The sequence below is a fragment of the Erpetoichthys calabaricus genome, chromosome 8 (genome assembly GCF_900747795.2).
Source record: "Erpetoichthys calabaricus chromosome 8, fErpCal1.3, whole genome shotgun sequence".
Lineage (NCBI taxonomy): Eukaryota > Metazoa > Chordata > Cladistia > Polypteriformes > Polypteridae > Erpetoichthys > Erpetoichthys calabaricus.
In genome coordinates this window covers 15,485,629-15,499,120 of record NC_041401.2, presented here as the reverse complement: position 1 = coordinate 15,499,120, position 13,492 = coordinate 15,485,629, and the positions used below count along the sequence as shown (strand labels likewise).

At 36.8% G+C, this 13,492-nt stretch overlaps 1 protein-coding gene across 6 annotated transcripts in view; it reads right to left on the bottom strand.

Moving 5' to 3' along the window:
* Positions 1-13,492, bottom strand: part of gpr155a (G protein-coupled receptor 155a) — a 65,184-nt gene that overhangs the window by 6,049 nt on the left and 45,643 nt on the right. For all 6 annotated transcript variants that reach the window (XM_051930615.1, XM_028806261.2, XM_051930618.1 and 3 more), the window contains exons 10-15: positions 12,069-12,285; positions 10,939-11,046; positions 8,450-8,580; positions 5,342-5,437; positions 5,172-5,236; positions 4,250-4,387 (exon numbers count right to left, since the gene is read on the bottom strand). In XM_051930615.1, the coding sequence (XP_051786575.1) occupies positions 4,250-4,387; positions 5,172-5,236; positions 5,342-5,437; positions 8,450-8,580; positions 10,939-11,046; positions 12,069-12,285 (755 nt within the window). The remainder of the gene's footprint in view (positions 1-4,249; positions 4,388-5,171; positions 5,237-5,341; positions 5,438-8,449; positions 8,581-10,938; positions 11,047-12,068; positions 12,286-13,492) is intronic.

The following is a 13,492-nucleotide window of genomic DNA, read 5'->3' as shown; positions in this document are numbered from 1 at the left end:
GGGAAGACGAATGTTAACTGAAACCCACACCTCTTTACGTACTCATTATGGAGGCAATTCTTACCCTTACTAAAGTGAGCAGAAGTAGATAGAGAGATGTTCCAAAACAGCTAGGCTAATATAATGTGCATAAGCAGAATGCTTAAGCAGTGATGAGATGTTGGACAAAGTGGGCACTGCCCATTCTGCTAGGCTTTAGTGGCACACCAGGGCTGCTAAGAAAGCAGATTTAACAGGGATGTAGACATCCAGCTGCACAAAACCCCAGGATGTCATCTGAGAACACAAAGGTGTAAATCAGAATTGAACTGACATCTCTTCAGAGGCCCCTCTGCAGACTTCGAGCCAGAAGGTGTGAAATGGGACTCCAGCAAGAATAAAGATCTATAACACTGGTCAACAAGCATTTTGCTACTGGGAGTCTTTCACCTTTACTTTAACAGGTTTCACTTGCAGGCTCCAAATCTGAAAACCGTTTTCATCCAGCATGTCCCGTTTTCAGTTATGAAGTTCCAGGTTTTGGACAACTAGGGTGACTGGACAGCAAAGGAGGATAACCATTTGGATAAATACTTGTAATTCCACTAGGGATGCCATTGAGATAAATGATTTCACCACACTATCAGCTGTGAGATGCTTACCTTGTTATTTTTTTTTTTAATTGTTAATTATTAATTAGCAGAAAAAATATTTGTTACTGATTACCAGGTCTTATATGACTCTAAAGCATAAAGACACAACTCAGACATGACGGTGCAGTAGATCGAGGTTTTACTGTTAAACATAACATTGCATTTCAGGACATTTTGTTTGTTAGATTCACCATTATTTTGAAAATTCTGTCAAGGCGATGGACAGAAACGGCAATGCATTTAAGAAACAAGTTTGGTCTCGTGAAAAGTGAAGATAAAATTAAGGAAGGTGTTTTTGTTGTTCCTGAAATCGGTGAACTGATGCTTGATGTGGAGTTCAAAAGGAAAGTGAAGCCCACTGAATCAGCAGCATGGGAAACATTCGTGCAAGTTATCCAGACTTTTCTTGGCAGTCACAGAGCGGAAAATTGTGGAGAACCTGCTGTAAGCATATAAGCTTATGGAAGCCAGAATGCCACTGAAGATGTATTTTTTACATTCTCATCTCGACTTTTTTTCCACCAAATCTAAATGATGTTAACGATGAGCATGGGGAAAGATTTCATCAAGATATAAAGGTGATGGAGAACTGATATCGGGGAAAGTTCACTCCGCACATGATGGGTGACTACTGTTGGTTCTTGCAAAGAGAGATGGATGTGCAGTACAAGCGCTAAAGCGAGTGCCTCAAACATTTTGGAACACCCTGACCTCACTTTTATATTGAGGTAAATTGAAATAAATATACTTTAACGCAGGGGTGCCCACACTTTTTCGGCTTGCGAGCTACTTTTAAAATGACCAGGTCGAAATGATCTACCTACATTAAAAATGCTATATTTATATATACAGTATATTTATATATACACACACACAGTATACTTTATACATAAAATATATGTTGTTGTACCTTGCATAACTGAATAACCTTTATGGCACAATAAATTCAATACATTTACGGTCACTACAGTATTTGGATTTAATAATCTTCATGTGGGAAAAGGCTCACTTGCATAAACAAGTAGAGCCGAATAATGCAGTCAAGGAGGTAGCACATTTCCTCATGTGTGGGTACTTTTCCTCTGTGAGTAAGTTCCAAAACTGTCCATGAGCCCCATACTTCAGCTGAATGTCATCCTGTAGTGTCAAAATCTCATCCTCCACTGTAGAGGAGTTTTAGGTGAAACAGTGTTGCAATTTTTGATGCGGGTGAATCACTCTCAACATCTTCCCTAAATGGACAGCACTTAAATGTAGCGATTGGCTCAAGTAAAGCTGAGTCTTGAAACCGTCTGTCAAAGTCTGACAGACAATTTTCAATCTGCTCTGTGTAGTGTATGCTGTCAAGTTGCGCACATGCCTTCCATTGCGTCTCCAGCTCTGACGCGAGGTTTTGGATGTTCCCCAAATCAAGGCCCTGCAGCTTTGAGGACAGATGTTGTACTTTTCGTTTGAAAGCATTAACTGAGCTAATCATATTGACCAAGGTCTTGTCTTTTCCTTGCAGATGTAAATTAAGCTCATTCAACATGTTGTTCAGATCGTTATTAAGTTGCTTGTATTCTGCATGTTTAATGACATGGAGAAACTCTTTTTCCTCCGGCCAGGGGTCTCGAAATCTCAGCAGGAATTTCTGTTCTTGGAAGGACTTCTTATGCTTAATGATCGAGTGACTCACCCGGAACGATGCTTCGGTGTGTCTGCCTTTGCTTTTGAATTCACCCGAGTGAAAAATGACGGCTGTCTGATTAACTGCGATTTTAGTTCCCTCTCCTTTCTCTTTCTCAGATCGCTTTTCGGAAGGAAGTCAGTTTCCTAGTTTTGTATGAACAGTTCGAAAGTGCCTTTCTACATTTTCCTTCTTTGGAATAGCAATGATAGATTGACAGATCAGACAAACGCACTTCGATTGTGACATTGTGAGAAAAAAAAAAAATCCTTTTCCAATTCCACATCCAGCCCATAAGCCTCCCAACAAATTTTTTTTAAATTCCTTCTTTAGTCGATATAAATTGGAAGGCTAACTAGATCACTTAGATAGCCGGAGTTTTTCAGTAGCTCGCGCGTTTGATCGTGCGTGCGGGATGACCAGTGTGTTAGAAGAAAGGAGATCTCAGACTGGCTGCCCTGTATGTCAATCAAGTGGCAAATGCCATAGGAAGGATATATGATACACTAACATTTAAAAAAAACAATTTGAATGCAACGCGATCTACCTGCACTACCTTTCCGATCTACCGGTTGATCGCGATCGACGTATTGGTCACCCCTGCTTTAACGTGTCTCTAGTATCGTCTTCTGGTTTGTTTTCAGAATAAACACGTCAAAACAATTTTGGTGGGACAGAGTCCAATCTCCAGATATCGTGTTGATATATTATATTGATATTCAAAAGTGTCAAAATGTCAATGACGTGTTTTCAAAAACCTGACGTGCTAGCTTTATTCTGATTTCATATATGGAATCAATGTAAAAACTTAATAAAGAGCTGCTCTGAAGTTCCCAGTAGCAAACAAAAATATTTTTTTGTAGACCAGTGTAATTCAAGGAATGAAAACTAGGACAGACAGAATAACTTGCCTATTAGAAATCACTGTTTGTTGTAATGGGAAGTGACTTTAATCCAATCAGGAGAAAGTATATATTCCCTTAAAACTCTCTGAATCATTCAAAATATTCCCTGGACACTCACTGAACTCCCTGGGGATGCAATCAGGTAGGGGATAATAATATGCAAGAATGGCTGGCTCCAGGCATTTCAGATTAGGGATGCTCAACCTGTAGATTAGTGTGTTAATTAGATTTGGGTTAGTGTGCCAAGAAAACATTCCTCACACTGTTGCAACTCCCAACACCAGTCCGTATAGCTGACACAAACCAGGATGGATCCATACATTCATGGCATATATGCCATATTCTGACCCTACAGTCTGAAACATTACATTTGTCAGATGAGATCTTTAATCATTCAGTTTTGGTGATTATGTGCCATATCTTTCTGTTCTTAGGTGACAAGGGTGAACTCTGGTATGATTTCCTGCCTTGTATAGCCAGCATGCTCCATGATCCAACACATTGTACATTCAGAGATGCCATTCTGCACAACACTGCTGTAAACAGCAGCTATTTGCGGGTTTGTGGGCTTTTCTGTTTGCTTCAAATGGCCTGTCCACTCTCTTCTGACTTGTCATTAACAACACTACTGCTCACTTGACATTTTTTCTTATGACTCCATTTTCTCTAAAGTCTAGAGACTGTATTGTGTGAAAATGCCATGGCTAACGTCCCTCAAATCACACATCTTGCCAATTGAAATGTAAAAACTAAACCTCTTGACTGTGTAGGAGCAATCAGTTTGCATTTGCAAGCTATTACACCTAATAATTTGGCCACTGAAAAACATTTAATACTGTAGCAATCATTTATTACAAATCCATTATGTTCACGAATGTGAAATCGAGTCCACAAAGGAAATTGATCATCTCATAATACGAACCCTGGTGGGTTCTTTGACTGATTGACTGGGTCAGTTGTTTAAGTGGAGTGTTGCTTTCCTGGAATGAACTGCACAATGAAAAGCAAAATGCCTGCAAAAAAAGCTAAAGTCACATACGTACCTTCTCTGCTGTACGATATCCCGGACACACTGGTCTTTATGATACCTGACAAACTGTCTGCAGGTCATCCTAATTTCCTCCGACACTGCAGACTCGTTCTCATCCACCTTTTCTTTACCCATAAACAGGCCTGCAATCCTTACAATGACAAAAAGCGTGGAGAGTGTTCACAAAAATGGCACCACACTTTTAAAATAAGTGCAGAAAAAAAATCCAACAATGAATGCTTCCAATTTTGTGGTATAAAACTTTTGTTTCCATTTAATTAATATGGAAAAATTAAAAAAGGACTAAACAAGGAAATGAAAAAAAAAAATCAGCATGGAATTAAATTTTATTAATATACAGTGGTGGGCAAAATTAGGCTTACATTTGTTTGTATGGAAAAAAAGACATGCAAGTTATGATTATTGCAATAGCTTTATTAACTCAATAGCTTTATTAACTTTACTGACTCAAAAGAATGTCAGAGTGGCACAGTGCACTCAGGTACAATCTCATTGCCCAAACATGCCTGCCTCATGTACTCATAACTGTAAACCTACTTTTGCCCACCCCTGTATATATGTTGCACTATAACTGTAAAATATATAAGCAACACTCTAAAAAACATATGAAAAAGAAAGAACACAAACTGAAACAGTTCAGGTGAGTATTTAAATCACCACCAACATGAATTAGTCCTCACCTAGCCAAGAAACAGCCTGCCACTTTCACAACATACACCAAGTTAAATGGTCAATGCATGTTGAATATTCATTACTATACAAATGTGATTTCAGTGCCTTTAAATACCTCTGGTGAGACATGAACTTTTATGACAAATTAATCTAGAAGAACAAATAACCATCCAAGTATACGGTTACTCATCCAGTTTACCCAAAAACAAACTGCCATGAAAAGGAAGGATTTCAGCACTGACCTTTTTTTGAATGGCACAATTATCAGATGCTTATCCAATCCAAAAATGCCAAACGTAATAAAGCCCTACAAGGTAGATAATAATGGACAATTGATTAGCTAATAAACATTAATACACCACAAAACATAAAAATCGTACTGGGTAAAATTTCATCAAAACGATGCAAATACCTGGCCATAATTAAAAATGGCACAGAAGAACTGCAGCTCTACATAAAGTTGTCCCGGTTCCTGATTAAACAGCCACCACAAACAACTAGAGAGATTCTAAAGGGGAAAAAGTATGATACATAAATTAATCCAGTGCAACTATAATACTAGCTTTTGTGACTATTAATAATATAATGTCATTTAAAATTGTATATTAAATATTTAGTTTGGATTATTGTGTTACAATGTTCCAGAGCAATTTCAATGGCATAGGAGTGTGTAAAACTGAGATGCCATCTTTTGGATCAATTAATTACATTAATGAAATTGTTCCTTATAAATCAGATGGCACTGCTCATTCAAATCCAATGTGCTTCCCTCAACCTAGTTCTTGTACAGACTAAATTTTCCTGTGCATTATACCGGATGCACAAAGGCTGGCAAACCAAGTGACAGGTTAATAAAACAGGCATGGCGCAGACACATTTTCAGTAAACTGACATTAGGGTATTATGGCTACATTTCCCTGAAAGACAAATGGCAGAATTTGACATCTCTCTATTATATAAAAAAATCCTGGGATGAGCTGTGACTTTTTCAGAGAGATACTTTCAAGTCCTGCGAGACGACACTTTGTTCCAAGAGATTTAACCATGCCTGGGGCCGGAAATAAAAGACAAAAAGTAGATGACAAAGTAGAACATCGTAAAGAGGTTAAAAAACATTGGCACGATACACATGGACAGCAGGTTAGAGATAAGGAAAGTACTAAAATTCGAAAGTCTCAAAAAAATGATAGTAAAGATCGCATTAGCACAAACAAACAAATTATTACTTGGTGAAATAATGGAACAGCGAAAAGAGATCTAATATATTGTTTCGATTTAAACTTAAGTCAGAGACTTTTAGATCGTCTAATTCGTGTTGCCATCAGGGAAAAGTAGTGTTTCTTCCCAATGAAGAGGTGTATCCGCGTTTTCTATAAGGTAAAAACCTTATATTGCATACATATGACCAAATGCAGCCAAATTTTGATACTAAGATATTTTTTCTCCCCTCAAAAACACTCTGTTCCTTCATCTTGAGCAAATCAGTTGTAAACTTGGCTATATGTTTATCTTCTTGCCGTAAGGCCCTCAGATACAAATGTCCATGATACAAATTAGAATTCGTATTTATTTGAAAGAAGAAAAATCCTTTAGGATTTCAAGAAGCAAATCATTTCTAAACCATGACATTACTACAAACACCAAACCTAACAGATATGACATTCCTATTGTTGAGTACATAATTTATTTTAGACAAAATGGGCTCCAAATAGGCTAGTAAGACCATCTTTTTATTTATGTTTCGAATACCACCTTTTGCTAAACTTCAGATAATAACCAATATTGTACCCACTCTTTTGTGAATCAGGGTTTTTGCACATGGCAGAGGTACAGTCTGCAGTAGTCCACAGCTGGTATTTCAAGGCCCTGTTTCATCCTTTAACACTAGAATTACCAGAGCTTACGAAAAAACTTGTATATCCGGCCCACCTTAAATCGCTTCTTAAATCTGTTCACACCTCTCCGCCAGCATCCTTTGTCCTCTAAATGTGCTGATAAAAGACAAGCTGCCAGCAGCCGGCTATTCCATCCCCCCACCGACTTAGAACGTGAGCGAACTTTTCCCAGCTCACGCCTTGATTGTTTACCTGGGAGTGAAGTGCAGTTTTACAGTGGAAATGATAGATCGTTATTTGGAAGACACGCATGAAATGCGTGTTCCGTTTCTAAAGTAATCTGTGTAAACACATTGTTAAAACAGAAACTTTTTCATATTTTAATAATAAATGTTACAAAATGTAGTAGGCATAAACTATAGAATATATAAAGCCCGAGTTCCAAAGATCAAATAAACACTTTCACAAAAGCTTCAAGAATGCTTCAACAGCTTCTGTGGCGTAGCGCGCTAAGGTTTGCCTCTTAGCGCAGAGCAGCTTTTCCTTGCCTCACAGACCTGAGTTCGATTCCCCGCTGGGGATGAAGTGTTGCTTTTTTTTTCTTTTCTTTTAAACCTCAAACGGACATCAGACTCTCTAAGTAAGATCGGGGGAGGGGTGATGTTAGAGCGCCTGAGCTTATTCAGTGCAGCAGGGACAACGCACATGTTGTTCTTTTTTTCTTTCAGTACACGTGGCTTCCCTGTTTATTTATATATCTAGTGACTTCTCTGCCTGTCTGTCTCTCTATTAGATAGATAGATAGATAGATAGATAGATAGATAGATAGATAGATAGATAGATAGATAGATAGATAGATAGATAGATAGATAGATAGATAGATAGATAGATAGATAGATAGATAGATAGATAGATAGATAGATAGATAGATACTTTATTAATCCCAGGGGGAAATTCACATAATATAATTACGCAGTATGTGTAAAATTGTGGCCCACTCTTGAAAGTACAATTACTTTAAATCATTGGCACTTACAGGTGTTTAGTCCCTACTACAATGTTTTAATTCAGTTTGGCTCTAGATTTCGACTCAAAAATGCCCTCGTCTTCAACTGTTTTGATACAAACTTGTTTGTGTGTTTACATTTTACATTTTGTTTGTGAATTTCCCATTGGGATTAATAAAGTATCTATCTATCTATCTATTAGTAAAAAAAAAATTTAAACAAACAAGAAGTTTGGCACTTTTTGAAAGTAACTCCTGTCTAGAGTTTAATGATCTAATTGTGTGAAGTGTAATCATTAATCCTTAAGCATACACTTTAGTTCCTCCAGTCTGCAGCAGAAGTGAAATACTAGTTACAAATACTGATGAGTGTGTGTCTCTTGGTTGTACCAATTAGTGGATCAGGACATAACCGTGAGGTTTTTTTTTCTTTTTTCTTAAACACGAAGTATTACCAGCACTGAACATGAAACAACATATGAGGGCTGATGGATGGACGACCACAGTCCGATGACATGCTTCTGTGTTGCCTAACATCTCTAATTCTTATAATTTTTGCTTTCCAGGACTGTGTCTGGTTGTAAAATGGACATAAAAGTAACTCTTCAGGGATATGTCATGAAAAGTAAATATATTTACTGTAAAACATTTGATTATATTTCAGAAATTTCTCACTTACTGCAAAAAGTCCAACAATGAGTAAAAGACAAAGGAGAACATGTCTGGCCAGCTGTCTATCAGTGTTATGCAGTTTCTGCTCTTCTAATACCAGCAAACAGCTCTGTGATTCACAGTTTCTCGCACATTGACCTGTTCATCAAAAAAAGACAGTCAAGATAGGTAGTAGCAAAAGATGGTGAAGAGCAGGGACTGTGCAGGGACTATGGTTTTGCTAAAGTGATACATCAAACAGGAAGAAATACATATACTTTACTAAATCTTAAGAAACATCACTATTAAATCTTGAAATATATACTTGTTTAAATACAGTAATCTCACGATTACGCAACCTTTAAATAAGTGATGTTCAACCAACATCTAAACAAAGATTCACATAATATATAGAATTACACATAAATGAACAAAATATTCATAAAATGTGAATAAAAACTCAACAATCATTAACTGCAAAAAGTCACTAAAAATGTTACATAGTTATTTATTATAAAATGTAATGCATTACAAACTGTATTACTTTTCTGTTACTTTTTCTTCTTTTGTATGAAACACTACACATTTCACTGGCTAGCATTTCTTGCTAAATCCTAAACCCATATATGAACCTTCATGAAACTGACCAAAAACGTGGTAAAATTGTGTTTTATAAATAGTTCTTTGTTTGCTGTGAAGTAAGTAACATCCATTAATTTTTACCATCCTCGAAGCGAGCCCCTAAAGATTCTCTGTATGATCACTAGCCACTGTGCCACAGGATCATGCAGTTTCAACATATTTATATCAAACAGCTGAATGAAAACTAAACTGCCATTTTATTTATAGGCCTCTGCTACTGGAAAGCACACAGCACAATCTTTTCTGATTGGCTGAGCATTTGATCTTCTGCCATGCAAACATCTTGCCTTAGACCTCGTGGGTGCTATGATAATCACTGGCTCCATGTGACCCTAAACGGAACAGATTAAATACATCTCTCACCACATGCAGGATTAAATGTACACCTGTAACTTCTGTTCAGTCCTTTTCATTTGATTGCATGCTACACATGTGCTTAATTAATCTCTTCCTTCACACATGTCCACAACGTAATTTTTTTTGGAGTGTTGGGAAGAACCTTCATTGGTAACTCATTTTTTTTAAAGTAATGTGGGCATTTTTTTTCAATAAAATAAGTACTGCATTATTTTAAAAAAGTAATCTGACTATGTAACACATTACCTTTAAACGTGTTACACCCCAATGCTGGTCCCAACCATAACCCAAACCCGGTCATTGTCTGTGTGTGCACTGTCTCCACGTTTGCCTGGGCTTTCCTCTGTGTACTAAGAGTTTCTTCAGCATTGGCCCTGGTAACGGCATGTTCAGGTGTGCAAGTATGTGGGCCCCAAGATGGATTGTTGCCCGATCCAAGGTGTTTCTTACCTTACACCCAATTCTACTAGGATAGACTCCAGTAACCCCATAACTCTGAAGTGGATTAAGCAGGCTTAAGAATATATGTACTGTATGCATGTATATACTTCTGCCATGCAAACATCTTGCCTTAGACCTCGTGGGTGCTATGATAATCACTGGCTCCATGTGACCCTAAATGGAACAGATTAAATACATCTCTCACCACATGCAGGATTAAATGTACACCTGTAACTTCTGTTCAGTCCTTTTCATTTGATTGCATGCTACACATGTGCTTAATCTCTTCCTTCACACGTGACCACAACGTAATTTTTTTTGGAGTGTTGGGAAGAACCTTCATTGGTAACTCATTTTTTTTTTTTTAAGTAATGTGGGAATTTTTTTTCAATAAAATAAGTACTGCATTACTTTAAAAAAGTATAATCTGACTACGTAACACATTACTTTTAAACGTGTTACACCCAAACGCTGGTCCCAACCATAACCCAAGCCCGGTCATTGTCTGTGTGTGCACTGTCTCCACGTTTGCCTGGGCTTTCCTCTGTGTACTGAGAGTTTCTTCAGCATTGGCCCTGGTAACGGCATGTTCAGGTGTGCAAGTATGTGGGCCCCAAGATGGATTGTTGCCCGATCCAAGGTGTTTCTTACCTTACACCAAATTCTACTAGGATAGACTCCAGTAACCCCATAACTCTGAAGTGGATTAAGCAGGCTTAAGAATATATGTACTGTATGCATGTATATACTGTTTCTGACACTGTTACATGCTAAAAAGACCTAAAACGTATGTAGCATAATGCAGTGATGCACCTGTATATATCAACACAACCAACTCTTTTCTCAGAAATTACTTTTTAAAACTTAAATTTGCAATGTAGTCATTTCTGGATTTTTTTGTCTGTAACTATACTCTTCCACTAACATCCTATTCCATGCTATTCAACATGCTATGTCAATGTAAATGCTTACTCTTTAAATCATTAGAAAACTTAATTTCTAATCTCTGACAACTGAAAAAAAGGAAAACCAGTAGGTATGATATCTCACTTAATTTAGTTCAACTTGAAATCATACCTGCTTGACCATTTGGAGCATCACGTCTGCTACCACAGGCAATCATATCAGGCACAGGTGCAGAAGAACAGCACATTTTACCATTTGACAATCCACAGGGGCAACTGTCTATAAGAAGAGAACAGAGAAAATGTGTTTACTTTTTAAATGATATGGAACTTTATTATTATTTGCACACAAGGATTTTTAAAAATCATGAAACTGTTGTTCATATATTCAAACCCAACACAGGGTTTTTTTCCTTCAACTTGGCTTGACTGATCAGATGTATTCCACTGTATTTCAGCAATTTCCACATGACCTGATAGTTCAGAATTTACTGCCCTTTAGGTTTTTGATTAAAAATTAATACTAGACTTTAATGGTCCTATTCAATACAGCTATGCAACTCTGTCAATGAAGGACTACAATTATTGCAGATGTTTTGTCTTTGTGGGTCTGCACTGAAGGTGTAAACAGAAATAATTTCTGGTGTTAAACTTAACAAGGCAGATACATGCTGTAACAAGTGAAACCAATGAATACAAATACTGTAGAGAAACATTCACTGGTATTCTATTTCTTTAATGTAAGCAATTTCAATTACCAGAGTCAGTGTGAGTGTCAACAAGGAGTTCATTATTTACACTAATGTATGCTAATGGACAGTAAACTCTGAAAAGCAGGAGGCTGTAAAATAAGGATGGTTCAGATCTGTTAAGTAAAAGCCTTGGGGGTGGGGGTGGAACAAGAAAAAACAAACTCCTTAGAAAGTTGGAACACAAAATGTGAAATATGAGTAATTTGGAAACATCAGTTTTTTTTGTTTTTTTTTTTTATAAAGTGAAAGAGAGAAAAAACAAATCACACTTTTTCATTTAAGAAATTGGTCATCTACAACAAGCATGGCCCCCCATGGATATAGTTCAAGATGCTCCATTTAGAAAATACAATGATATCATAACGTGTTTTAATACAAGCAGAGCTTTTTATATGTGTGGCTTTATAATGCATTCACAAGGGCTCACCTGGAGTACTTTGTGCTGTGGTAACACCGTCTTCTCTTAAATGTCATTATTATGTCTTAATAATGTCTGGTAAACTCCTGATTTGTTCTCAAAGTCGTGTAATCATCAAAAGATAATTCATACCTTCCTGAATGCTTGCTTCAAGCTGTGGTGATAACATAGTTCCCCTGAGTTGAGGAGATTCTTGATTGTCCAGGGGTCTTAGGTCTTCACTTGTTCCAGGTAAAGACGTTTGATCAAGCACTTGGTAATTTGAATCCTGGTAGCTGCGACTCAGGAACATTAGAGATACGCCAGCCACAACTATACTGCATAAAAGAACAACTGCTGTACTCATAATCTACAGAGGGTGAAAGAAAAATGTGATCATGCTCTTTAAATTTTTTGTATACATTAAATGGTGATTTTATTTTTTGTATACATTAAATGGTGATTTTCATTAACCTTATTGTTCTGTTACTGACTCTGCAATAAAAAAAACTGCCCATCTGAGCCTGTACACCACTGGAGGCAGGAATCATTGTTAAACATTTAGATAAAGGTTTTTAATGCTAAAAAAACTGGAATCAACTGGCCTGATGACCATTTATTTATTTCCCACACTAATCTACACTCCATGGGTGACAGGAAGTTCAGCTGTATAGCGCCCAGACTCTGGAATGACCTACCGAAATTAATCAGGTCAGCTGACTCCATGAATTCTTTAAAAAAAAAAAAAACAACTCAAAACTCATCTGTTCAGGAAGGCTTATAGCTCTACTTGACTTTATTACCCTTCTCTCAGTTTACCTCTATGTCAAGTTGCTCATGTAACCTGTGTGTGTGTGCGAGACCATCAATTATGTTGTCTGTTAGGATTTTTCTCTGAATTTACTGTCTTAATCTTCTTTATTTATTTATCTGGTTTGTACAATGCTATATACTGTATACCCTGCCATTCTATCTTAAACTCTGTGAAGTGCCTTGAGCATGGGAAAGGTGCCACATAAATAAAATGTATTATTATTATTATTTATTATTTATTACACACGTTACCACGTAGATCCTCTAATAAAAGGTAGGTATTCACACCAGTTTACAGTATATGTAGAGAATAATGTTACTTTTTATCTTATCAATGTCTATTCTTCAACACATTATTGGTTCTCAGGAAGTATAACTAATACATATTATAAACAGAAAAGAAAGAATAACATGTGACCTTATTTTACTAAACCATGTGATTTCCAGGAATCCAGTGCTTGTGTCATTAAAAACAACTCCTAAATATAAAGTACCCAATTGCAGAAACTGGATTAATCGAACAGATGCAAAACAGTAATAAAAATTGCTATTTGTGTAAATACATATATTGTATAAAATAATATAATATGTAAAAACCTAGAAATAAACCCTCAACACTTTCCCAGAAGCCTAAAAATAACGTTTATAATGTAGTGCTCCTTGGCATCTTGTTTAATGACAAGTTTTCTAGTTGTATGGACAATATGGGGAAAGAAGCCAATCAAGGCTCACTGGAAGTAAAGATGTGTGCCGTAGAACGCTGT